General features: G+C 53.2%; 3 protein-coding genes across 3 annotated transcripts; 2 read left to right on the top strand and 1 right to left on the bottom strand.

The window, feature by feature from the left end:
- The first annotated feature begins 16,404 nt into the window (after positions 1-16,404).
- On the top strand, positions 16,405-17,884 carry SCGB1C1 (secretoglobin family 1C member 1). The gene is made up of 3 exons (XM_025452644.3): positions 16,405-16,562; positions 17,100-17,299; positions 17,718-17,884. Exons 1-3 carry the CDS (start codon positions 16,508-16,510, stop codon positions 17,748-17,750), a joined length of 288 nt encoding a protein of 95 aa, XP_025308429.1. The 5' UTR covers positions 16,405-16,507; the 3' UTR covers positions 17,751-17,884.
- An 897-nt stretch (positions 17,885-18,781) lies between these two features.
- Positions 18,782-22,371, top strand: ODF3 (outer dense fiber of sperm tails 3). Its single transcript, XM_049096687.1, has 7 exons — positions 18,782-18,967; positions 19,386-19,502; positions 19,836-20,036; positions 20,364-20,465; positions 20,657-20,783; positions 21,541-21,682; positions 22,070-22,371. The coding sequence occupies exons 2-7, from the start codon at positions 19,394-19,396 to the stop codon at positions 22,157-22,159; spliced, it is 771 nt and encodes a 256-aa protein (XP_048952644.1). The 5' UTR covers positions 18,782-18,967; positions 19,386-19,393; the 3' UTR covers positions 22,160-22,371.
- Positions 22,372-23,513: 1,142 nt separating this feature from the next.
- On the bottom strand, positions 23,514-27,004 carry BET1L (Bet1 golgi vesicular membrane trafficking protein like). The gene is made up of 4 exons (XM_025452643.3): positions 26,868-27,004; positions 26,179-26,270; positions 25,919-25,975; positions 23,514-25,797 (listed from the first exon to the last, which is right to left on the bottom strand). Exons 1-4 carry the CDS (start codon positions 26,884-26,886, stop codon positions 25,630-25,632), a joined length of 336 nt encoding a protein of 111 aa, XP_025308428.1. The 5' UTR covers positions 26,887-27,004; the 3' UTR covers positions 23,514-25,629.
- Positions 27,005-27,571: the final 567 nt, after the last annotated feature.

Below are 27,571 nucleotides of genomic sequence, written 5' to 3' on the forward strand. Positions count from 1 at the left end.
GGTGGAGTATAGTGCCCAGGACCAGGGATTTGGGAGTCCTCCCAGATGAAGTTTGTTCTATGAAGGTGGATTTCTTCTGACATCATTATGTAACCACACAATATGGCCATTGCTGTGGGACAGGAAGCATGCTACTGTGTTGTATTCCTGTACACTGTGGTTAACAAAGAGTAAACACATGCTTGCACTCTCACATTCACACTTAGACCTTCATTTCTGAGCATCACTACCATACAAACTACAGTGAATTTTTGTTGGGTTGCAGACATGCAGACAGGTCATTAAAAGTATAAATAGAGGAGGATGGATATGGAGTTCTGGCTAAAATGATGGAAGTCCTTGCCTCTGGGGGTAAAGAAAGATTTTTACCCCAAAGGTGCTACATTCTACTCAAAGGGGTGGCATGATAATATTATCTTTTAGAACAGGGATCTGCACATATTTCTATAAAGTCATCCGTAAAGGTTTTCTGTTACGTGTTGCAATCCACATGGTCTCTCTGACAATGACTCCACTCTGGCATTGTGGCTTGAAAGCAGCCACAGGGGACACATAACTAATGCATGTGGCTGTGTTCCAACCACATTTTATTTACAGAAAAGAAGGGGAGGTCACATTTGGCCCAGGGATCATAGTTTCCCACACCTCCTTTTATTAAAAGCAAATAAATTAACCCCAGGTAACCCCTACCCCTAACCCCAGCCCTAACCTTTAACCCCTGAACCCTAACCTGGAGGTTGAGTACTATATTAGTATTCTCCTGATACATGAACAAATTTCCACAAACTTAGTGGCCTAGAACAACAGAAATGTATTCTCCTCCAGCTATGAAGCTCAGAAATCTAGTCTGGGTGGGCAGAGCTGTGTTCCTTCTGGAGTCTCCTGGGGAAAATCCCTTCCCTGGCTTTTTCCACCTTGTGGAGGACTACTGCATTCCATGGCTAACAGTCCCTTCCTGCATCTTCAAAGCTTCTAGAAAGGAATGTGGCTCTGCTGAAACCTTGATTTAAAACTCTGCAAGACCTAGCAAAACAGTGACAAGTATACCTGTGTTACTGTAAGCCACTACATTGATGGAAATTCATCATGCCAGTCATAGAAAACCAACCCATGAGTGAAGGTGGGGGTCATATACAGGAACAAATTCAGCGTGGAGGTGGGGGTTAGGGTCACAATCATGTGTGGGTGAGTCAGGGTGTGGGTGAGCATCAAGGTCATCCTGAAGGTCAAGGTTAGTGTGAAAGTGAGCAGGGTCGTAAACAGTACTTCAGGATGAATGTCAGAGTGGGTTTTAGGTAAATGGTCAGAGTGAACATCAAATTATGACTCACTTTGAAAATAACCCACGAGGGTTGGGTCCAATGTCCGGTTCAGGGTGAGAGTAGGTTCAAGGTTAAAGTCATAATCAGAGTCAGAGAGAAGGCAAGGGTCAATTCCGGGTCAGTATCGTGGTGAATGCCAGATTCAGAATCAGGTTAAGTATATGATGCAATGTGAATAATGGAGTGAGGGTCAAAGTTGGTTATTTTCAAAGTGAAGGTCATGTTCAGGATCAAGGATAGGGTGAGTGTAGGGTCAGAATCAGAGCCAAGTGTGACCTCAGCATAGTGGCTGCAAGAGTCTTCCTTTTTTTCCTCTCCTCTTTTATTTACAACTACTTCGATATTCATGATTAAACAAAAGTGCCTCTGTTCATCACATCAGGACACCCAGATTTCTACCCACTTATGCAAAAGGAAGTAGGTAGACAGGACCATGAAGGGGGTTTCAGATCCAAGGAAGTTGATGAGCCTGCCCCACCCTAACTTGCTAGGATTGGGGGAAGCACAACTCAAAAGTACAAAACAGGGAAATACTCACTGGAGATAGAGAATTTGTTGTGGAAGCCCAGCCAGCCTGATGGGAAAACCAGGCACACCACTGAAGCAGGGTAGAGATGGGTTTGATGCAGAGGAGAAGAAAGAATTCAAGTCGGCCCCTCCCCAGGGCAACACTGGCAACAGCTTGCCCCTCAGTGCAGGTGGAAAGAAAAGTGGTGAGTGAGTCCATGAGCCAAGAGAAGTGGAGGAAATGGAAAGGGGCAGACAAAAGGCATTGCAGGAACATGTTCCCTGCTGTCTGCTTCAAGACTTCAGCAGGAGATGTGCCTGTGGATGTCTGGGAGTCTCGCCACTGTAAGATCCCCTTACTGGGGGCATGGGCACCCCCAAAGCCCTAGGTACAGCCACCTACCTGTCCCTACTCTGCTGCAGCCCTGAGAGAAACCAGCTCAAGTAGAGAAACCAAAAATATGAGCAATAGTGCCACCTTCTATAGAACCAAAGAAAGGTTTCTAATTGCCAGCCAGTTGAAACAAAGCTTCTTACTTAAGGAAGGTGTTCACTGGGTTCGCAGCGGTTTAGCGCCACCTGCAGCCCAGCGCATGATCCTGGAGACCCTGGATCGAGTCCCATGTCAGGCTCTCTGTATGATGCCTGCTTCTTCCTCTGCCTGTGTCTCTGCCTTTCTGTCTCTATGAATAAATAAATAAAATCTTAAAAAAAAAAAAAAGGAAGGTGTTCACTAACTCCAAATACCAGACAGAGGCACACTTCATCACATGATATGAGCAATCACAGTAATGTAGTGCCACAAAAAAAAAAAAAAATCTCCAGTAACCCATCTCTCAGGCATGCAATATTGTAGTCTAACTGATAAAGAATTCAAAATAGCTGTTATGGAGAGATTCAGTGTGTTAAAGAAAGTTCAGAGGGCAGGACACCTGGTGGCTCAGCGGTTGAGCATCTGCCTTCAGCTCAGGGCATGATCCCAGGGTCCCGGGATCAAGTCCCATATTGGGCTCCCTGCATGGAGCCTGCTTCTCCCTCTGCCTCTCCCTCTGTGTGTCTCTCACGAATAAATAAATAAAATCTTAAGAAAAAACAAAGAAAATTCAGAAGGGCAATTCAAGGAACTCAGGTATAAAATTGAAGGGCAGAAGGAGTTCTTTGCCAAAGAGATTGAAAGATTTAAAAACAACCAAACAGAAATTCTGGAGCTGAAGAATTCAATGAATGAGATCAAGACTCATTAGAGAGGTTAGGTAACAGGACAGACCAGATGGACGAAACAATAAAGGATTTGGGGATGGGAATTTAGAAATGACTCAGGAGAGAGAACCAAGATTTTTAAAAAGTTAAGAAACCCTATGAGAGCTATGGTTTTCAATGAGAAAAGTAAATGTAAGAACAACAGATGCCAGAGAAGAGAGGGACAAGGCAGCAGAGAGTCTATTTAGAGAATGACTAAGAACTTCCCAAACCTGAAAAGAATTGGACATATGCATTCAAGAAATTAATAAAACACCCTATTATCTCAATGCAGAAAGACCTTCTCCAAGGAAGGTCATTCATCACATTTGACATTACAATGAAGCTGTCACATAAAGAAAGCATCCTAAAGTCAGCCAAGGAACAAAAGAAAGTAACCTACAAAAGAACCCCCTTTGGCTACAGCAGATTTCTCAGGAGAAATTCCAAAGGCCAGGAGAGAGTCGAATGACCTATTCAGTGTTAAATGATAAAAACTGCCAGCCAAGAATACTTCAGCAAGCAAAGGTACCCTTCAGATATAAAGGAGAAATCAAGGCTTTGCTAGACACACCAAAGCTGAGGGAGCTCACCACCACTAGACTGGCCTTGAAGGAAATGCTCAAAGGGCTTCTTCAGCTGAACTGAAAAGGCTTTAATTAGTGACATAAATGCAAATGAAAGTAAACACAATTACAAAATGGCAACTGTGTTAGAAGGGTGTATTAACCACTTACTTATAGTTTGTAGGCTAAAGGAAAAGAGCATGACAAATAACTGAAGCCACTATCACTTCTCAGTGAATTTGCAGCACAAAAGGAAGTATACTGTAGCATCAAAAATAAAGGGAAAGAGTAAAATGGTGTAAACTTTACAGGGAATGAAAATAAGGTGCTATCAACATAAAAAGGACTATCTTATCTAACAGGTGTTGTTTGTAATCCACGATGGTAAAAACAAAGTAAAACTCTAGAGTCACAAAACCAGACAAAGGCGAGACCAAACACACTGTGGAAAGCCAGCACTTCACAAAGGGAGACAGAAACAGAGGGGGAAAATAACAAAGGAGATACAAAACAAACAGATGCCAAAACATAAGGTGGCAGTATTGAGTTCTTACTTGTCAACAGTTACTCTAAATACAATTTGAATTCACCAATCAAGGGGCACAGTGGCTGCATGGATTAAAACATGAGAACCAACAGCAGCAGAACATGCATTCTCCTGTAGGGCATGTAGGACTTTCTCCAGAAAGGACCACACGATAGGACACACAACAAATCTTAGCTCATTTAATCATCTTTTCTGACCACAATGGCATGGAACTAGAAATCAGTAAGAGGAAAGCTGGAGAATCCACAACTATGTGGAAACTAAAGAACACACTTCTGAACAAATCAGTGGATCAATGAAGAAATCAAAAGGAAAATTAAAAATTACCTTAAAGGAAATGAAAATGAAAAGACAACATTTGAAACTTATGGAAGGCAGCAAAGACAGCTCTGAAAGTTTCAAGTTTAAAGTAAGTGCATAGATTAAGAAATTGGGGAAAACCTCAAATAAGCAACCTATCTTTACACCTTAAGGAACTTAAAAAAAAAAGAAAAATTAAGCCCAAAGTTAGCAGAAGGAAGGAAACAATAAAGCTCAGAGCAGAAATAAATGAAATAGGGATAATAAAATAGAAAGCACTGATGAAACTGAGAACTAGTTCCATGAATAAGATAAACAAAATCAACAAAACTTTAGCTAGACTAAGGAAAAAACCAAAAAGACTCAAATAAAATTAAAAGTGAAAAAAGGAGACATTAGGGGCACCTGGGTGACTTGGCCAGTTAGGGGTCTGTCTCTTGATTTTGGCTCAGGTCATGATCTTGGGGTCCTGAGATCAAGTCCCACATCAGCTCTCTGCCCAGTTGGGGAGTTTGTTTCTCCCTCTCCCTCCGCTTCTGCTCTTCCCCCTGCTTGTGCTCTATCTCTCTCACAAATAAATAAATAAAATCATTTTTTTAAAAAAAGAAAAGAAAAAGTAGACATTACAACTGAGACTACAGAAAAACAGGATTGTGAGATTAAACCATTACAAGTCAAAACCTTAGATAACTTAAAAGAAATGGATCCATTCCTAGAAATAAACAACTTACCAAACTGAATCAGGAAGAAATAAAAAATCTGAATAAACCAATAGTGAAAAAAAGAGGTTGAATCTGGAATCAAAAACTTCCCAAAAAAACCTTCCCCAGGACCAGACAGCCTCACTGGAGATTCTACCAAAGAAGAATCAACACCAATTCTTCTCAAACTCTCCTAAAAAATTGAGGAATAGAAAGAGTATTTCCAAAGTCACCTTGTGAGGCTGGCATTGTCCTGATACCAAAGCCAGAAGACATCACAAGGAAAGAAAGCTACAGACCAATAAATAATTTGATGAATCCAGATGTAAAATTTCTCAACAACATATTAGCAAAATGAATTCAAGAACACATAAAAGGAGCATACACCATGAGCAAGTAGGATTTATCCCTGGAATGCAAGGATCATTGAACACACAAAAATCAATAAATGTAATGCATCACATTAACAAATGAAAGAAAAATCACATGATCATCTTAATAGATGCATAAAATGTATTTGACAAATACATCATTTCACAAAAACCCCTCAGCCAATCAGGTACAGAAGGAACATGCCTCAATATATTAAAAACTAGACATTATAAGCCCATGGCTAAAAATATACTCACTGGTGAAAAATTGAAAGCTTTACTTCAAGGATCAGGAACAAGATGTGGATGCCCACAGACACCACTCTTAGTACAGTATTAGAAGTCCTAGCTAAAGCAACTAGGCGAGACAAAGCAATCACAGGCATCCAAATCAGGAAAGAAGTGAACTTCTCACTATTTGCAGTTAATAAGATTCTGTATATAGAAAATCTGGAGGCTGTTAGATTTCAGTCAAGTTGTGGGATACAAAATCAATTTACAGATATCAGTTATATTCCTACACACTAAGAATGAAACATCTGTAAAAAGAAATAAAGTTATCCCGTAACAAAAGCATCAAAAAGGATAAAATACTTAGGAATAAATTTAACCAAGGATGTGAAAGTCCTGTATAATGAAAACTTCAAGACTTTGCTGAAAGAAATCAAAGAAATAGAAAGACAAACAAATGGAAAGACATCCTGTGTTCATGGATCAGAAGAATTTATATTGTTAAAATGTCCTTAAAAGAACAAAGCCAGAGATATCACACTTCCTGACTTCAGACTATACTACACACCTTCAGTAATAAAAACAGTATGTTACTGCATAGACAGAAAAAATAGACACATAGACCAATGGAACAGAATGGAAGGCACAGATTGGAACTATGCTTATATACTCGAGAAATACTCAACAAGGAAGCCAAGAACACACAACAGGGAAAGCACAGTCCTTTCCACAAGTGAGGTGGAGAAAATTGGATGAGCACAGACAATGAAATTAGATCCACATCATACACCAGTCACAAAAATTCACTCAAAGAGATTAAAGACTGGGACACCCGGGTGGCTCAGCAGTTTAGCACCGCCTTTGGCCCAGGGCATGATCCTAGAGTCCCAGGATCGAGTCCCACATCGGGCTCCCTGCATGGGGCCTGCTTCTCCCTCTGCCTGTGTCTCTGCCTCTCTCTCTTTCTCTGTGCCTCTCATGAATAAATAAATAAAATCTTTTTTTAAACATTTTAAAAAAGAGATTAAAGACTGAAACAGAAGGACCTGGTACTATAAAACTCTTAGAAGTAAAGGTAGGGATGGAGCCGCCTAACATTGGTTTTGGCAATGATTCCTTGAATATGACACCAAAAGCACCAAAGACAAAAGTGAAAGTGAACAAACAGGGCTCCGTGAAACTTTAAATCTTCTGCAAAAGGAACCACTAACAAAATGAGAAAGCACTTTACAGAATGGAAGAAAATCATTGCAAGCCATACATTGGACAAGGAGTTAACATTGAAAATATATAAAGAACTCATACAACTCAAAATCAAAAACAAACTGATTGAAAATTGGATAGAACTAGACCTTTCTCCAAAGAACACATCCCAATGGCCAATACACACATGAAAATATCCTCCACATCACTGACCATCAGAGAAATGTAAATCAAAACTACAATGAGGTTTCTCCTCACACCTGTCAGCATGGCTATTATCAAGAAGACAAGAGATAAAAATTGCTGACAAGAATATGGAGAAAAGAGAACTCTTGCTGCTCACAATGGAAAACACTGGAGTGTCACAATGGAGCACACTGTTGGTGCTCATAATTGAGAACAACATGAAGGCTTCTCAAAAAATCAAAAGTAGACCCACCAGGAAAGGGAGGTGGGTGGGGGTGGGGGTGACTGGGTGACAGGCACTGAGGGGGGCACTTGATGGGATGAGCACTGGGTGTTATGCTATATGTTGGCAAATTGAACTCCAATAAAAAAAAAATTAATTTAATTTAAAAAGTAGACCCACCAATGATCCAGGGATTCCACTTCTGGGTATGCACACAAAGGAATAAATAAAAATAAAAATAAATAAAAAACAGGATTTTGAGGAGAGATACGCACTCCTGTATTTATTGCAGCACTGTTTACAATAGCCAATAAGTGTCTATGGACAGATGACTGGATAAAGAAGCTATGATAAATAAATAAAACGGAATATTATTGAGCCATGAGAAAAGAAGGTATCTTGCCATTTGCAACAACATGATGGACCTTGTGGAAGTTATGCTGAGTGAAATAAGTCAGAGAAAGACAAATACTATCTGACATCACTTATATGTGTAATCTAAAAAAGCCAAAACAAACAAACAAACAAACTTGTGAAAACAGAGAGTAAAATGGTGGTGACCAGGCCACAGGGAGTGAAAGGGAGAAGGAAGATGTTGCCTAAGGGTACAAATTCATAACAGTAAGTACAGTCAACAATATTGTATTATAATCAACAAACTTGCTAGGAACTAGAACTTAATTATTCTAACCTCTAAAAAGAAAATAATTATGCAATATGTGAGAAGTGCTAATTGTTGCAATCATATGATATATAATATATTAAGATATATAAATGTATCAACATGCACACCTTAACTTTACACAATGTTATATGTCAAATATATTTCAATTTAAAAAATGGATCAGGGTCAAGATCTGGGCGAGTCTATAGGGTGAACATCAAAGCAAGGCTGCACATCAGAGTCACAGTCTGGGGCAGGATAAGGGCCTGAGTCAGTAAAGGATTTGAGAAAGGTTCAGGGTTGGGTCAGGGTGAAGTACAGTTTCATGACCAGTAGTGGGCGGGTCAGGGTCATGAGGGTCAGGAACATGATCAAGTCCAGCTGAGGTTCAGTCAGATCACTGTTAGGGGAAGGGTCAAGGTCAGTGTTATGGTGAGAATCAGCAAGAGGGTCGGGGTCAGTGGTAAGTGAAGGTCAGAAGGGTCAGAGTGAGGGTCAGAGTCAGGTTAGGTTGAGTTTTATCAGCAGGGCATCAGGGTGTCTCAGGGCCTGGATGACAATTAGTCCAAATCAATCCAGGGTTGTTGAGTGCTAGAATCAGGGTCAAGGTCAGAGTTAAGAGTAGGGTCAGATCTGGGTGAGATACAGAGTCTGGGTGATGATTGTGTTTCAGGGTCAAGTCAGAGTCCAGTTTATCAATGAGAGAAGATCAGGATTAGGGTCAAATTTAAATGACTGCTAATTTTATGGTCAAGGTCATGATAACAGTCTGGGTGGGATGGTCAGAGTCCAAGCAAGCATCAGTATTAAAGTTAGGATAAGGTCATAGTCAGCGTCCTGAAAGGGTCAGATAATCAGGATGATATTTTCAGAGTGAAGTTCTGACTGAAAGGGTTCTATGAGGGATGTAGCCAAAGTCAGTGTCAGAGTCAGACACGATCAGGGGAGGGTCTGGGTAACACCCTCACGTAAGAGTGAGGTTGAGGGAAGGCCAAGCTGTGGGTAGAGTTCGAGAGAGCGTTACTGTTAGAGGGTAAAGCGTAGGGTAGAATCAGAGTCAAGGTCAGGGATCAGGGTATGTGAGGGTATGTGACCATGACCCTGTTAAGTGTAACAGGGTCATGGTCAAGGTGAGGGTCAAGGTCAGTGTCAAAGTGAGCTTGGTCAGCAATCCCTGCCCCACTGCCCAGCACCACCTGCAGCTTTTGCAGATGCCACCTCCTGAGAGGCTCTCCCCTACTGAGCCATAGGTCTACCTGCCTCATCTGCCAGGAGTCCTCATGCCCTACCCTCCCTGCCCACCTGCAAGGGGAGACAAGTGGCACGAAGGCAGGGATCTTGGAACAGAATGTTTTGTTCATTGATGGATTCTAAGCATTCAGAAGAATCTGTGGCACAAACAATACTCGTTGTTTTAAGCAACGAGTATCCATTAAGATATTTCTGGAGGAAAAAAGAACATCTGGAAATAAACTGTTCACAGTAGTTCTCTCTGTAGAAGAATTACAAGAAACTTTCATGATTCTAATTGATATATATCCATACGGTTTCAAATTGTCAAAAATTAACACTGATTACTTTATAATCACCAAAAATGGATTTTTCCACTTTGAGAGAAAAACAAAGCACTCCAAATACAGTTCCTGATAAAGTGACTGGGACAGATACTCATTGCACTGCAGCTATTATCCAAACCTCAAATAACTGGCAGCCTCTTGGGGAGCCTTGGAGCATCCTCAAAGAAACCCAATTGTAGTTCTCTCCTCTAAAGAAGAAAGACAAACCAAGAGGCAAGACAATGCGGAAGGTCTAGTTATTCAACAGCAGCTTTGAAAAGGAATCCTCAATCCCCTGAGGGGATACATTTCCCCATTTCTACTTCACTCCTCTCGCAGACATTTCTGTCCTTTGTAGGCTAGAGCCTGGTAGAAAAAGGTGATTGTCTTTTTTTTTTTTTTTTAAGATTTTATTTATTTGTTCATGAGAGACACAGAGAGAGGCAGAGACACAGGCAGAGGGAGAAGCAGGCTCCATGCAGGGAGCCAGACGTGGGACTTGATCCCGACTCTCCAGGATCATGCCATGGGCCAAAGGCAGCGCTAAACCGCTGAGCCACCCAGGGATCCTCAAGGTAATTGTCTTAAATGTACTTATACACAACTGCGGAGGACACAGTTTGGAGGTGCAGGTGGACAGGACACCTGTAACAGTGGGACAGCGGAGTCTCAATGTAGCCCACCGGGAAGGAGAACTTGTGTGCAGGCAGCTGCCTCAGGACCAGGGCCCAGATGTGCTTTAGGATCGGTTGGTCAACAGACACCCTGGGAAGGTGCCCAGCATGAACTTCCAAAGGAAAACATCCTCCGCTGTTGGCTCTGCTGCATGGTCCTCACCACCCAGGTTCCCTGAAAGGAACAGGGCACCTCGAAGAGTCAGCGGAAACTCCAGAGCTAATATCCAAGTGCACTGTGCACTAAATTCCACCTTCACCCTGGCTTCTTCTCTTTTTTTCTACAAGTGTAATAAAAAATAACACTTTGAAAATAGTTCAAAGTACACTATTTCACTACATTCCCAAACAAATCCTGTGAGGTAGGTATTATCGGTTATCCTCGTTTTACAAAATGGAAGACTGAGGCCTTAGCAGGCACAAAATTCAGAGGATCCTTTCCTGTCTAGAGGATATTCTTTCTGCACCACTTACAGAAGCTGTGGCCATCCCTGGGCCCACAGAGAGGAGGCCACCAGCTGCTTCTGAGACTAGGGACATGTGCTCTCTCACCATCCAGGGCCATGACCCCCACCAGCGGATTCTCAGTGTAGATCCTGAAACTCCTACACCTCCACACCCATCCCCAGACCTTATAGAACCAGAACCTGAAAAGGATAGTTCAGGAATCTGAACTTTAAGTTCTCCAGACAGATGGATTGTGGAACATCCAGGTTGAGAAGTCTCATATGGAACAGAACACAGGTGATTTTCATTAGTTCCCAGTTCTCTAAAGTCACCATGAACAATGGCTTAGGGAACTGAACCATCGCTTCTAGGGGAAACACAGAGTTATGATAGTTTGGTCAACACCTCAAAATATAACCTTGCTTCATGTGTGTTTCTGCTTAACGACCCTTGTGTAATACACATGACAGATTAACACTGAACTCTGTCAACACCATAACTCCTGCCTGAAGGAAGCCTACCTACCTTGCGTATTTTCTCCGTGTGTACCCCACACCCTTCCCGTGCTTCACACTTCAGCATTAAGGGTATTTTAAGGCAGTGGAATCACTGACAAAAAGCACAAAACTGTAAACATGGGGCACTAATCGAACTAGAAAAGAACACTTGTTCACAGCAAGAGCCGAAACAAGAAGGTAGCGCCCTCGCGGGAAAGGTGTGTGCGGGGTGGCTGCTCGGCGGCCCACAGTGATTCACAAATATGAAAGCTGAGAATAAAATCTCTGAATAAGTAGGAGTTGAATCAAGCCTCTCGCACGTGTTTATCTCGTGTTTGTGTGACGGCCGTGACTCGTGGGGCCAGGGCCTCCCACCCACTGCACCGGCCCCTCACCTGTTGCAGCCACAGCCAGCCCTTGCGGTGGACGATGAAGTGCAGTGCGTGCGTCTCCTCATAGGTCACCGGCTTGTCCCCCTTGCCCACTCTGACCTGGACCCCCCAGTTCTAGGAGCACAGAGGCTGTGAGTCTCCACGCCCACCAACCCAAGCTGCAGTCCCCACCCCCGCCCCCAGTGCCTGCACCTCTCCACCCTGGGTCCTCATACCCGGTGCATGTCCGGTCCCTCCACACCACACTGTGCACCCCCCAGCCTCTCCACCTTGGCGCCCAGGCCCCCCGATTCCACTGGCCCCAGACTCTGTCGCCCCAGGCCCTCCTCCATGCCGCACCCGGATCCTAACCCTAACCCACACATTCAGCACACCCCTGAAACACCAACCCTGAGCTGGACCCTCACCCAAACCCTCCCTGCAAATCAGCCCTCTGGGGGAGGTCTCCACACTCCCAGCAGACTACACCCACCAAGCTCCTGGGCCCTAATCCTAACCCTAGTCATGGCTCTGGCACTACCCTGGCCGAAATCCAAAGTCTGGAAAACAAGGGATTTGGGACACCTGAGCGACACCGGAAGACTCAGTCAGCAACACAGAAGGAAATCCTGCCATTTGGAAGACCAGAGAGGCACTAGAGCAGGAAGATTTTGAATGAAAACCAAAGCCAAACCATACATTTAGCATCACCATAAACACAAACTCTAACTCTAACCCTAACCCCTAACCTAATCTGTTTTTTAATTCATAGTTTAACGCTGACTTAGGAAAGCACTCTTCACTGAGACTTCCATTGTTAAGAAGAGGCACTGCTTTTCTGAAAGGGGCATTTATCAGTAAATACCATGATGACAAGGACAGAGTTTATGTTCTTTGAACTCGGAAGAACAGTTTTGGTTTATTTGGTTCCATTTTAGTTAATGGTGAGAGGCTAAAACTTCTGTGTGCTATTTGCAGTGATAGACTAGCTGATGAAGCATTGGGACTATCAGAACTCGAGGGGCATTTACGTATCAAACCTGAGCGCAAAACCAAATTGCTTCAAAGAAGTGGTATTAAGCTTACAAGCTGACAGAACCAGGTTTTCAATATTTCACATACATGCACTTAAATACTTTGCAGGCTTTTGACAAAGTGGTACTTGGGTTGCAAAGACCCAACAAGTATACACAACAGCCGATGCGTTCACAGGAGGCTGTGTCACAGGCATGAAGCACCGAAGTCGCTCTTTGAAAATACTGTGTTTGTCTATGCCACAGAAAGAGCTTTGGCACAACTTTCCAAAGACACTGCTGCTCGACGTAGCAAGGAGCTGGTTAATGAAACAAAAGTCCAATTCAGAACAAATCAAACTACCAGAATATTTTTCATCATAACCTGATGAATCCAGTTACAAATGACATGGATATGCGTGATCTGAATACACTGATGATGCAAAATGAGAAATTTGTTTTTTGCTTCATTGCTGACAAAATTGTGAGTCTAAACCATATATGAAACCACACACAGCTACGTTGCCAACTGGTGTAGTTTGGAGACCGACTGTGTGTTGTGTCCTGATGGCCTAGCTGCAATGAGAAGGCGGCTGTGGAGCAGCCTCCTAGAGTGACCGGCTAGCACCAGGACCTCAGGCGACGGATTGCTTTCCCTAATGACCATGCCTCTCCTGAAAAATGTCAGCCGACCCAAGCAGTGTGCTCAGGGAGGCGGTAAAATTGTGGCTCGCATAACAAACGATGTAAAAGATTTCAGATTATCCTCTTTATTGTGTATCCTACAGAAGCTCCTCATGTCATAAGCAAATGCTGATGGATTTTTAAACAGGACAATTCTCAAGGGGAGGAGTCCAGCTGAGAATGTTTTACTGCAGATGAGCACCTAGGGTTTCTGTGAGCCATGGTGGCCCCAGCTCAGTAACATCACGAGATTGTGATAATGAATTCCATAATTAACAAAGATTATCTTAGTATCTGCACATCTGTGAAAATTGTAACCAAACACCTTAGGAATGAATAGAATGTCGGGTTTTTTGGTAGAAAGTTTTGAATATAATTTATAGGGATGGATCAAATAAAGATCCATCCCTATAAAGTCAACAAATGCTGAACATAGCTGCCTCTCATCGTTAAATAAACGCAATCAGAAAACAGAAAGCCAGGGATGCCTGGGGGGCTCAGCAGTTGAGCATCTGCCTTCAGCTCAGGGCGTGACCCTGGGCTCCTGGGATCGAGTCCCACATCGAGCTCCTGGTGAGGAGCCTGCTTCTCCCTCTGCCTGTGTCTCTGCCTCTCTCTGTGTCTCTCACGAATAAATAAAATCCTTAAAACAAACAAACAGAAGGCCAGGATCCTCCCAGAGCACTGAGCAGGATCTGCAGCAGTGTGGTGAGAGTCTGAAGAGCCAAGGGAGGGGGGGGCATCACCAGTGTCCAGGGGGCGTTTGTGTTTTGCTGCATTTTGCTTGAAGTCAGGTGATGTTACAGCACAAATGCACACTGATAGGGATGATGCACTAGAAATACAAGCCTAATGTTGCAGAAAGAGGCTTCCCTCGGGGAGAAGCGGCAGGAGCAGCATTGCCCTTGGTGTGCTGGAAGACAGGTCCTCTCACAGAACACGAGGACACACGAATACATGCCTGTGAAGGCGGGCACGCTTGTGGATTAGTGTTGTGACCGTGTATAGTTTTTCTTCTGATTTCTTCAGTTTCTCGGTGAAACGAGAGCTAAGGCCCAGAAGGTAAGGTGAGCGTGGCGGTGACTAGTGACCACCTCAAAGGATGTGAGGACGCCCACCCTGGAGGCCTGGAAGCCACGGGCAGCAGTGAGGACCCACCCAAGGCGAGTTCTGCATGTGAGGTGGGCTGAGGGGGCAGGTGCAAGGAGACTGGTGGGGTCGCCCACCTGGGGCAGGAAGCGACGGCAGGGGAGGGGCGCGTTGTCATGACGGTGCCCTAAAGCGGGGCCCAGAAGCGCGTGGGGACTGTGAAGGTCAGCCGGGTGCTCCTCGAACACCCGCCGGGCAGCAGAGCCATGGGTGCTGCGGGGACCGGGAAGTGGCCCTCAGTGCGGCCCGGAGGAGGGGACGGCGAGGTGGCCAGGGCAGGGGTGAGAGCTCGGTGGATTAGGTCCGCGCCAGCAAAGTCACCACGACCAGTCAGCAGGGTCCCAGGAGGAGGAGGACTGAGTCGCTGGCCGGGATGGGGGTTGGAGTGGCTGTCGCGGGCCAGTGCCCCCGGGAAGGCTGCACCGCCACGGCTGCCAGCTTGCGCTTCCGGGGCCGGAGTCTGGAGAAGAAGAGAAGCCCCAGCCCCAGCGCAGCCAAGGGGCGCCCAGTCCACCTCCAGCAGCGACCACACTCTGGAGACGTGGGCGGAAGATAGCGAAGACAAGGGACCGCTGGGCAGGCTGTCTCCCCTGGGCCGGCCCGACTGTCGGAATCCCCTGGGGGAGTCAGGACAGCTAGCCAGGCTCTGGCCCCAGGGACGCTGCCTCTGGGCCGCGCTGGAGTCCAGGCTGCTCTGCATCTGCCCCGGGGATGCAGCAGGCAGCAGAGACCAGTGAATAAAGGGCGGTGGCGGGCACAGCCCAGGCAACAGCCCGGGGACACGAGCGCACCGCCCTGAGTTCCAATCCGGAAGCTAACGTGACACTTTGTGCCAAACACACTTCAATAATCTAATTAAATGCAGAGGGTGATGGGCCTCGGAGCGCAGGTGGCGCCCACAGCCGTCCCAGAATCCACCATCCCTGGGCTCTTCGGGGACAGCGGCTCCAGGGGCCTTAGCTAGTCCCACGGACACAGCCGCACTGTCCCGTTACAGGTGATCCCCGCACGCGGCATCTGTCCTTCCCCCGCGAGTTCCGTGTATGGTGGGATAGAGGAGCCTGGCTCTTCCCGCAGGATACTTGTCAGCAGGCACCTGAGCTGGGAGAAGCTGTGTCGGGAGCGCTCAGGACACGGGTCGGCTTGGCAAAGACTCCCCAGCAGAGGCGGGTGAGGAACAGGGTGACAGAGGGTGACAAAGGCACCATAGTAATCAAGCCAGAGTGGTTTGGGGAAGACAGAGACCTGCCCCAATGCTGGTCAAGGGCTGAAGCTCTGCATCCCCAGGAGCACCCTGAGGACACCTCTGGCCACCAGATGGCAGCAGGGGACAGGACTGGCTGCTCCTGGGCAGGTCACCTGGGGACACAAGCAGGTGTCTCAACCCCCCTCCCCGGCTCCGTGCTAACATCTGCGCCACCTCCTAGACTTCCCAGGGCTGACCTCGCTAGGGTGGGAAGCTGTGTCTCAGACTGTGGCCCCTCCTCGCTTCCTGTGGTGGTGGGATAATCCCACCAGGCCTCGGGGTGGGGGGCACCTCAGTCTCTCTGAGGCCCACCTCCACCCCCTGGACCCTAATGTCCACTGGGGCCTCCTGCAGCCCTGGGCCCACCTCTCACTACCCAGATCCACAGGACCGGGGAGCCCCTACCCCTGACCTAGTGGAGAGCCTCAGGCGTGTTGAGCAGAGTGGGGGGGGGATCCCCCACACACTCAAGAGAAAGGCCTGAGCCCAACCCCAGAGACTACCACTCTCAATCACAAACCAGGCCTGGCCAGAGCCCCGTGGTGTTCTGGCCCCACCGACCCCACATCTCACCCTCTCCCATGTCACCTCAACCCCAAACCACATGCACACCACCCCTCACACGGCGCCCAAGCCTGCTGCTGCTCGACACCCATGTGATCCCAGGGTGAGGACACACCCCCAGCTGCCCAACCTTCACTCTCACTGCCAAAGTCTTGACGGGCAGGTTGGGGCCACCCCCAGGCCAGATGCCACCTGTGAGGCATAAAGCCGGCAGAGGCAGCTCCTGAGAGACCTCTGCTGTCTGCCATGAAGGGAAGCAGCACCCTCCTGCTGGTGGCCCTCTCCTTGCTCTGCTCCTGCGGTGAGTCTGAGTGCTCCCAGCACCCAGGGGCCCTGTGTGGGGGGTGGATGGGGACCTGGGCAGCTGCAAACCTAGGCACTAGGCCCTTCACAGCGATGGGCAGCAGCCTTGCCATGCCAGGTCCCCGACCGGCCTCCGTCAGAGAACGCAGGTGTGGGCATCGACCCTGACACCCCCACCGACCGCACTCCCCACAAAGCCCCACCCCCACCCAGCCCAGCGCCAGCCTCTGCCCCAGCCCTAGCGTCACCAAGCCCGATGTCACCAAGCCAGCCCAGTCAGACCCCAACCCTCCAAGCTGTGGGTCAGCCGACCTCATGTGGGAAGACTCCAGCCGAGGCTTCCCTCGTGACGCTGGGGGAACCGAGGGTGGAGTGAGGCAGATGAGGTCAGGAGTGACAGGAGGGGTCTGTGGGCGTGTAGAGTTGGGGGAGGAGGCAGGTGGTCATTGTGGGGGCTGGAGTGCTGGGAGGTCTGGAGTGACGGGCTAGGAGGCAATCCTGCTGTCCTGGTGTCATCCCGCCCCCGCCCCCATAGGGCTGGCCTCTGACGAGGACAGCAGTGAGTTTTTCATGGACTTCCTGCAAACGCTGCTGGTGGGGTCCCCAGAGGAGCTGTACGAGGGGCCCCTGGGCAAGTACGACGTCAATGCAGATGCCAAAGCGGCGCTGACTGAGCTCAAGTCCTGCATAGACGGCCTACAGCCCATGCACAAGGCGGAGCTGGTCAAGCTACTGGTACCAGGGCTGCGGCCGGGGTGGGGGAGGGTAACCCAATTCCTGCCCTACTGGCCTTCCACCAAATGCCATGGCTCCCAATTATGCCCCCAATGTAGCCCACCACCCCTACAGATACCCTGACCCGGCACCGTCAGAAGTGGACATCCCAGACCTCGCTCCCCACAATCACCCCCAGCCTCCCCTACATGCACATACATGCGCAGAAACATCTGTGTACAAGAACACGCACACATCCACACGGGCGCACACACCCCTTCCCCAGCTGCTGGGGGGGACTGGCCAAAAACTGCCAGAGCCTACTATTCCCCAGGGGCTGGCCTGGGCCTATCTGCCCAATGGAGATGGGGCTTTCTAGTTATTGATCACCAGCGATGGGACCCCCAGCCCCCTTGGCCTACACCTATCTGCCTTCCAGGTGCAAGTGCTGGGCAGTGAAGATGAAGCCTAACAAACCCCAGTCATGGCTCCAGGCGGCCACAGGACCAGCTACACAACCAGCCACAGCCACGCCACCCCATCACCACTTTCCTGTGCGTGAACTTACCCGAAAACTATTCAGTCAATAAAGCCTCCTGCAGATCAGGCACTGGCTCCTGTCTCTCCGCACACTCAGGGCTCACTTGCATGCACAGGGTCCCATCCACAGAGCCTGCACGTAGAAGTAGCCCCACACAGAGGGCAGACCCGCCAGACCCCCGTGAAGATAGAGCAAGACAGACAGACAGGCGGGTGGGTAGACCCAGGAAGGTCTGCGGAGACACTGGGGGAAGCAGAGCAGTGCCTCAGTGCAGGGAGGGGCAAAGCCCCCGGGGGAGGACCCGGCCAGGACTGGGAGGGTGGGCTGGGCGCTCTGTCTGAAGGCTGTCCTTCCAAGGTGATAAACATACACGATATGCACGTGGCACAGGGCCAGGGGTTGGAAGCCATCTCCCCAAAGGTACCCAAGAGTCTACCTGGAAGTAATGCTGACCTGCTCCGTAGCCCCAAGAGGAACCTTGACAGAGTCAAGAAGAAAGCGCACTTGCTCTTGAGGACACTCATGCCCCCAGGGGTGGGCATGGCCAGCAGTGGCAAGGGAGGAAGAGCAGGGTCTGAGAAAGGTTCCACAGGAGGCAGCAGCCGCCCACCGCAACTCCCCAGCCAGCGCCAATCCTACCCTCACCTTGGATCCCAGGGTCCCAACTACCGGAGCCTCAGCTCCCCCAGGTCAGTGACCTTCCCTGGAGGCGGGGCTGCCTAGGTCCATCTCTGTCCCTCGCAGCTTCACTCCCCACCACTCCAGGTCTGGGCCCCATGGCTTCCTCGTCCAGCTCAGAACCTTGCTGTCCCTTCTCCAGCCCTCAGAGCCTCTGCCCCACCTATCGCAATGGGGAGCAGAGCAAAGTCCCAAAGCCTGGTGAGGAGGGGTTCCGGGCAGAGGCCATTGTCTCCAGCACACAGATAGTGATCTAGAACCTGCTGCCCACAGAGCCACATTCTAGAGCTTGGAGGCTAGGACCCCTCCCCAATTCTCCAAGCCCCCTGGAAAGAGGAGAGAGAGGAAGGAGCCTTCCTCTCCATGCCCCTTTTTCGAGAACCCCCTGGCACTGAGGCCAGCTCGACGGGACCACCTCTGAGGAGGCTTGGTCCATAGGTTGCTCTGAGCGCAGCTCCTGCACCAGAGAGGTGAGGGTCCCCCTGGGGCAGCCTGCCCCCCCGACCATGGCACAGTCTCAGCCAGACATTTCCCACTTGTGCCCGCTGCCCCTTGCCCAGCAGTGGCCGGGGTCCTCTGAGTGGGAGGTACCTGCCCAGAGCCCCCTGAGAGCCAGGGAGGGGTGTTTGGTGAGGGCTGGGAGAGTGACCACAGTGCTGAGAAGGCTTCTGGGCTTGTGCACAGCAAGGGGCTGGCGCTCCTCCTCCTGGGGGTTGGTGAGGGCAGAGCAAGCCCACTACTCCGGGCAGATGTTCTGAAAGTCTGGGCCCCAGGTCAAGACCTCACTGAGGAGGCTGTGGCCTGAGGTCCTGCCCATCACTGCAGACAAAGTGGGGGGGTGCGAGTTGGGTCTTCCCGCCACCTGGTCACCCTCCCGTCCATGGACAGAGCCAGCCATGGCGGAGGAAGTATGGGTGGGCACCTGGAGGCCCCATCGCCCCCGGGGGCCCATTATGGCCCTCTACAGCAGCCCAGGACCCAAATACCTGATTCCACCCACCACGGGTAAGCACCTGGGATCTTGGGGGCAGAAGCCGGGGCTCGGGTGGGCCTGGGAAGGGTCTGGGGAAGGTCTGGGGGTGGGAGGCTGGGACACTGAGGAGGGTCGAGGGGGACGTGGGGTGGCCCTGGGGGTCTGGGATGGGTTTGGGGAAGGTTTGGGGGGATCTGGGACAGGCCTGGGGAGAGTTTAGACAGTGTGTGGGGACCTGAGAGATGGGTGTGTGGGGTGGGCCTGGGGGCTCACCCCTGACTCCCAGCCCTCGAACCCCTGTGGGGCCATTTGGTGGTTGGAGGATGGTGTCTGGCTCCAGGTCGCTCAGAGACCCTGTCCCACAGGCTTTATGAAGCACACTCCCACCAAGCTCCGTGCACCAGCCTATAGTTTCCGTGGGGCCCCCATGCTCCTGGCAGAGAATTGCTCCCCAGGGCCTCGCTACAGTGTGAACCCCAAGATACTGAGGACGGGCAAGGACCTCGGCCCCGCCTACTCCATCCTGGGGCGTTATTGCACCAAGACCATCATGACCCCTGGTCCCGGTAAGTAACTCCGATCTGCCTGCAGCCCTGCCAAGCCCTGTTGACGAGCACAGTGTGTCCTGCTGGGGTGAGGTGGGAGGGATACAGGCATCCTGGGCCTCCTAGCCCCTCATTTTCCTCACGAGGCCCACATCAGAGCCTGCGACCTCCTGCTCCACAGCTGCATCTATCTTCCCAACCCCCACAGCCCCTGGACACCCCTTGACCAAGGTATTGGGACCTGGGAGCCCTGCGGTGTTAGAGGTGTTCCCCTCCCCGGGCAGGGCCAGGAGCCCGTCGCAAGGTCCTTTCCCTCCCAGCACTCCCTGCACTCCTTTCCCGAGCCAGGTGACTACTTTCCAGAGAAATCTACCAAGCACGTGTTTGACTCCGCTCCCAGCCACTCCATTTCCGCCCGCACCAAGACCTTCCGAGTGGACAGCACCCCAGGTGTGCAGCCGTCCTGTCAGCCAACATCCGACCGCTTGGGGGTCCCAGCCAGGGTGGTGGGGGAGGATGGGTAGGCCGGGCGGCCTGGTGGCTGCACCCCTGGAAGTGGAGGCCCCCGGGGAAGGAGCCATCTGAGGCCCTGGAGGCAGCACTCTGTCCAGCCAGACACTCAGGGCTTGTGCTCCCCGCAGGCCCCGCTGCCTACATGCTGCCTGTGGTAATGGGGCCCCACACTGTCGGCAAGGCCTCCCAGCCCTCCTTCTCCATCAAGGGTCGCAGCAAGCTGGGCAGCTTCAGTGATGACCTACAAAAGGCAAGCCCCCCTCCCCACACTCCCCTGCCAGGGCACAGCACTGCTCAGCCCCCAGAGGTAGCCCTCGGGCCCCTTCCCCCAGACCCTGCTCCCACCAGACTGAAGCCCATCAACTGTCTGTCCTCTGGGTATCTGTGCCCCCCGCCCCAGCAAGGTTACAGTCTAGGGTGAAGAGGGCAATGGATAAGGGCACAGATGACCATGACCACAGTGCTGAGAAGGCTTGACCACGGAAGGGGTTTGCAGCGTGCTGTGGGGAGGACAAGAGGCAGCCTTTGATAAGGTGGCACCTAGTAATATGGAAAGAGAAAGAAAAGCTGTGAGCTACCTGGGGGAGGGGGGGTTCCAGCTGCAGGTGCAAAGGCCCTGAGGTGGGCATGTGCACGGGAGCTTGAGGAGCCTGGGGAGAGTCCCAAGGTGCCATCATAGCACTGCTGAGCTCACCAGCCCAGCCCATGGCCATCAAGTCCCACAGGACAGAGTCCCAGCTGGAGAGGGGCCTCTCTAGCACACACCAAAGGGACAAGCCTGGGACTGGTGCAAACTAGGGTGTCACTGCCACGGCGATGCTGCTATAGAAGGGCCATGTCCCACACAGAGGTCATCCCCACAGTGTGACTGCTGTCTAGAGACAAAAGGGGGACCCCTGACACAGACACACAGTGACCCAGGCTCGACACCCATGGCCCAATGCTGGCCCCCTACCCTTTGGGGTCCTACGCCCTGGCCGGCTGAGGCTGTCTGAGCCTCTTTCGCCTCCTAGACCCCAGGTCCTGCGGCCTACCGCCAGACGGATGTGCAGGTGACGAAGCTCAAGGCTCCACGGTACACCATGGCAGCCCGGGTGGAGCCCCCAGGGGACAAGACCCTCAAGCCAGGACCAGGAGCCCACAGTCCTGAGAAGGTCTAGGAAGAGCAGGGCCCAGAGGGGTGGGGGGTACAGTAGGGAGGGAGTGGGGATGGGGGTGACACGGCCCCGAGGAGGTGGGGGTGCAGGGCAGAGTAGGGGCACCATGCAGAGTGGGTGTGGTGGGGAAGGGCCTGTGAGGGTCCCAGGGGCCAAGCACCCCCGGTGGCAGGCCTGCCTCCCCAGAAACCAGCGAGTGTTCGTGGGCTGAGCGCTCGTGCACGCCAGCCTGTGTGCAAACCTGGCAGCGTGGTCTCGCTCTGGTCCCCCTGGCACAGCCTCAGGAGCGACAGCAAAGCTCCTGGCAGCGGCTCTGGCTCCAGGGAGGGCAGTGCATCGGGGGCGGGAGGGGAGCAGGCTCTTCTCACGGCCTCCCGCTCCCAGGTGACAATGACCAAGCCAAGCGCCCCCGTCGTCACCTTCGGCATCAAACATTCCGACTACATGACGCCCCTGGTGGTGGACGTGGAGTAGCCCCGGCCGAGCCCGGCACCCAGAGCCTTGGCACGTCCCGCTCCCGCAACAGCAGAGGCCGGGGTGGGCCCCGGAGGCCGCGGCACCCCCTGCGTGGCTGGGCTGTGGCCGCCGGGGCTGCGGGGCGGGACACACTTGGACAATGGGGACCGGTTATTTTTTCTACTCTTTTGCATGTGCTAATCTTCTTTCCTGCTGTGCTCAGATATTTAATAAATCAGATTTCACAGTAACAGGTTTGTCCTGGCAGCGCAATCAAGCTTTTCCAAAAAGAGGCCCCCCGGGGTCCTATCCTGGCCTCCACGGCCTGGGGTCCGAGTGGAGAGGAGGGCACAGCACCCCTGGATCCCCTGCCATGCCCACCCTCCTATTTCCACCCTGGGTCCCGCACTTCCCATTTCATTGTACACTCCAGGGACGGTCACGCCAGCATCCGTCCCCTTCCACATGGTCATCTCCCTGCGTGAGACTCACCCTGGAATCTGGACGAGAACCTGGGGCCACCCTCGGGAAAGCGATACTGCGTGGCCTCTGAGACCAGGCCATACAGCATACAGGTGGACCAGCTCCTCTGTGCAGCTAGACAGCCCCCTCCTCTGCTCACTCCAGCACCAGCCACTGTGGTGTGAGCATGACACTCAGCAAGGCCACGCAGGCGTCAACCAGCAGGCTCAAGAGCATGGATTTAGGTGACAGCAGCCGAAGGCTCAGGTCTGACGGCCGAGGCCTAAAGTTCTAGACAGACGCGGTCCCCACACTGTGCTCAAATTCCAACCACATTAATCCTAAAATGTAAATTACTTTAATTGTGACTACATCTAAAGTGATCTGTCACACAACAAAGGCAACACGGGGAGCTCGAGGATGTGGGCCAGGAAAGGGCCTCCCAAGTGAGGCCAAGGACTGGTGTTCCTAGAGGCTGCAGGGAGTCCGAGGCCAGGCCTTTGAGGAGTGGAGTGTGGATCTCACCTCATTTCCAGAGAGAGGGTGCCGTGCAGACTGCAGGGGGGGAGGGGAGGCCCCACTGTTGTCCCCATGAGCCCATCAGCCATAGCCATATGGAGCTCAGTACAGCCACTGACCTGGGACCATGTGAGGCTGTATTCTGAGCACCTCACATTTACTCATTTACCCCTGGGGGGTGATTACAGAAACCTGGCTGACACAGTAGCAAGCCTGTGACCGCCCACCTGTGTGTGTTGGGGGCGGGGGGCACACGAGGAAGGGACACAGCAGAACCAGAGACAGAGGGAAGCGGGGGCGCAGACCACCAGTATCCACGGCCAGCCTGCCGTCCGGGATCAGCGCCAGATGAAACGGTCAAGCGCCCAAGAAAATGAGAACAGCAAGACTGTTTACTTCATCACGAAGCTGTTTATTCCAAATGTGTATTAAGTGCCTTGTCCTTGAATGATGAGATAGAGTCTGGCAGTGTGTCCTCACTTGGCACGGGCTGAGCCCCCGGTCCTTGTCGTTTTAGGGGTCTCAGGGACCGTCAGTAAACCGTGTGTAAACCTGGACGGTGTGGTCTCAGGCAGGACAAAAGCTCCGGCAGGTCAGCAGCAGAGCTGCCACGCCCCCTTCCTGGGATCCATCCCAATGCGAGAATGAGAAACAAGACGGTGAATCAGAAATGAACTGAAACTCAGACCCCAAATAGCTGGAAGGGCCACACAGAGCTGTGGAGTGGAGGTGGGGAGGCAGGACAGTGTGCAGCCGCGGGCTGTCTCGAGGGGACAGCAGAAAGCACTTGTCAAGACTACCCAAAACACAAAACCTAAACCAGCCCACATCGACCCCGTAGTCTGGTGTGTCTCTCACAGCTGAGGCATGTTCTCAGGGAGAGGTCAGCAGCACAGGCCCAGGGAGGGGGGGGGGGACGCAGGCCACGGGTGCACCTGCCGTGTGGCCAGATGGACACTGCAGGCTCCATTAACCTTGGTGACCAGCGGACGTGTCCCGGTGGCAAGACAAGACGTAGCAGGAGACCACCAGAGAGCTAACTCAGATCCATGGTGTGTACGTGGCGACTGCGGAGGAAAGACCACAGGGCCCGAGAGGGAACGTCGAGTCAGGGACACAGCAAAGCTCCACAGGCAGGGAGGCCAGCTGACCTCCCTGGATGAGCAACTAGCATCTGGAGGCTAAGGGCACTCAGAAGATGAGGCCGAGCAGCCCAATAGCTGCTGTGCAGGAGATAAGGAAGCTATGATGACCACGTGCCAAGCTTGCTGCAGGGACAAGGGCAAGAGAGGGGAGGGAGGCAAGGAGAACACAGAGCAGCGGCAGTGCTGAAGGGGAGGCGCCCAGGGCCAGAGAACGGAGCTGATGTGTGGTCGGCGCACGTGTGATCACCCACGGGATGAGGGGGGGAATGGGCGGACAGCAAACCAAGTTGTCCTCTGGGAGGAAGGGGGAGCGACTGGGCTGGCAGAGGATCGGAATATAGGGGAAGGAACCGGGGAGGACACAGCTAGCAAATCATTTCTTATGTGTCTTCATGCACATACGAGGGTGCGGACGCCCAGCTGGGCCTGCACTTTGTGGTTTGTGTGAACATGGGGCTGGCCAAGCGGGCAGTGAGGGCTCAAGGAGAGGCCAGGGATGAGGCAATGATGAAGAGTCCCCTTATTCAGGGAATACTCACTGCTGAAAGGCCTCACATGGTGGAGGGAAAGCTGCCCGGTGACCCCTGGGTCTTATAAAACTTGTTAGGGAGCCCTCTCGTCTTGACCACAGAGGTGCTGCACCCCCACCCCAAACACACAGACAGAAACCCTTCTAGAGCTCCCATCTCTGGTCTCCCAGAAATACGTCTTTGGTGTTAGGTAGATCCTGAGTTCCTGCTCCTGAATACAAGACTGTGGATCCAGAAGGATCAGGGCCCAGTGCCTCTGGCCAAGGTTGAAGTCCACTTCTTCATCCACAACCCCCTGCCCTTCTCCGAGGGTCTGGGGGGCAGACGTGACCTCGGGGCGGAACCCCTGGCGCAGACCTGCCCATGTTCAGCAGCCCTACCGAGTAGCTGCTCCTCTGAACAGAGCAGATGGTGCTCAAAGTTCATAACCGAACCCCCTTCCTGTGTCAGCTCCAGGCTGCTCACGTATCGGACGTGACCTTACCCAAAGCCTCAAGACGTCGAAGCCCCAGGGGACAAGGAAGGGCTGCTGGCCACAGGTGGCCACGTCGAGGATTCACACCCAGCTCTGCCAGGGCCTCCACACCCCGAGTAGCACAGGGGCTGGGGCTTGGTGTCCCCAAGGGAAGGAGCTGCACTGCATGGGACCAGCCAACAGGAGCTCACTTGGGCGCAGGCAGCCGTCAACTCCCAGGCACACAGCAAGAAAACTCCCAGGCCGGGATCCCCCTTTCAAAGGAGTATTTTGCAGGTAGGTCCTCAGGAGCCTAGGCCACCAGGCGGGGGAAGACCCTGGTTGCCCCTGCACCCACAGAAGTCGGCTTCTGGTGGCTCACGTCCTTGCCCTTGACAGAAGGTAGGAGAGGATGAAGAAGACCACGATCAGGCCCAGGGCCATGCCACACAGAAGCTTCCGGTTGTCTCGCCCGGACCTCGCCATGGTGGAAAAGCGCTTCACGCTCCCGGTGAGCAGGCCTGTCATGCTAGTGAAATCCGAGTCCTGAGGGAGGAATCCCAGCAAGGTCACACAGGGCGGCGCCTCCACGACTGCCACGCAGGTGCCGCAGCGCCACCAGGGCCTGCCCGAGCGGCCCGCGCCCCGCGCCGACGGAGCCCCTTACCATGCTGTCCAGGTACCGGTTCTGGTCTTCTGCGTCCCTGTCGATGTCCAGGGCCAGCTGCTCAGAACACGGGGCGGGGGGCAAGGTCAGGCCAGAAAGACTCGGTGGGTCCCGCCCGCGAGGCCAGCGGACCCGCCAACACCCGCCGGCGGGATCAGGCCGGGCCTCCCCGGGCCTCAGACACCAGCGCCCCGAGGAAGCCCGGGACCCTCCCCAGCCTCTGCCCTCCTGTCCCCGCTCGCAGGGAGGACCGCACTGACCGACTTGAGCCTGGTGACCTTGGAGGCCAAGCTGTCGGCCATCCGCTTGTTCTCCCGGTCTAGAATCTCCTCCACGGCCGCGGGGCTCTGGGCTGCGAGAAGGGACAGTCTGAGCCTAGGACCGCGGGCGCGGAGGCCCCGGTGAGGGGGGCCGCGGCCCCTGCTCGGCCCCCGCGCTGCCCCGGGGCTCCCTCCGTCCTGCGGACAAGCCAGGGGCCGCGGCCGGGGCCGGGGCCGGGGCGGGGGCGGGGGCCGGGGCGGGGGCGGGGGCGCGAGCGCGGACAGCCCGCGGAGGACGGCGCCCGGGGGTGGGCCCGCGCTGGGAGGCAGTCACCCGGCGGGGCCGCTCGGAGCAGCACTGGCGGGGGCGCGGCGGCCCCGCAGGTCGGCCGGCAGCCAAGGCTGAGCAGCGCAGGCCCGAGGCCCCCGCACCCCGCGCGGCCCCGGGGCGACCCCGACCGTCGGCCACCGCCCGGGCTCGGGGCGCGGACGTGCGGCGGGCCGGACGCCCCGATGGCGGGCCCGGGTGCGCACGAAGGCCGAGGCGGGCTGTCAGCGTCCCGCCGCCCGCCCTCGGCTCCTGCCGCCCCTCCCGGGGAGACCAGGGGCTCTGGGGCACGCGAGGGGCCCGCCCGCCGGAGGCCCCGGGCGGAGCAGCCGCGGCCCCCCGACCCCAACCCGCCGCTCACCCCGCGCCCAGTCCGCCATGGCGCCCGCCCCCGGCCCCGCCCCGCCAGCGGCCCGGCCACCGCCTCAGCGGACGTGGCGCAACCGGGGAGGACCGGGACCCCGCCGCTTCCGCTCTGCCCGCCGACTTCCGGCCGACGTCCGGCCGACTTCCGGACTAGGGGGGCGGGCCTTAAGTGCCGAGGACGCGTGACAGACGCCGCCAGCGGCCAATGGCGCGGAGGGCGGGGCCGGGTCCCGCTCCGGGCGTCCCCGCTCTCCCCCGAGGGCCTGGCTGCTGGGGTCGCCGCGGGTCCCCGCCCCAGGCGTTGCCGAGGGGACGCGGTGGAGGCCAGGGCCTGGAAGACGCAGGGGTGACGCACTCCGAAGGGAAGCGAAGCCAGACGGGGGCCGGGAGTGTGCCGGCAGCAGAGGCCGTAGCGGCCGGTGCCTCTTGCCTTGGTCCCGGCGCCGCGGGAACGGAGGCGGCCCACAAAGGCTGGCTGCACGGCGGGCACCGCTGCGACCACACACACGGGAGAGGGAGCTCAGTCCAGGCCACACACCTGGGACGTGGCTGCCGGTGATCCTGACCCTCCCCGCCCTCCCCTGGAGCTCAGGGACATGTTTGCGTCCCCGCCGCGGCCACCGAACGACCTTCCCCCGGATCCCTTCTTATCGTCCGGCCTCAGCAGAAATGCTACTTCCGCACATCCCTTTGCAGCCC

Source organism: Canis lupus, chromosome 18, assembly GCF_003254725.2.
Source record: "Canis lupus dingo isolate Sandy chromosome 18, ASM325472v2, whole genome shotgun sequence".
Lineage (NCBI taxonomy): Eukaryota > Metazoa > Chordata > Mammalia > Carnivora > Canidae > Canis > Canis lupus.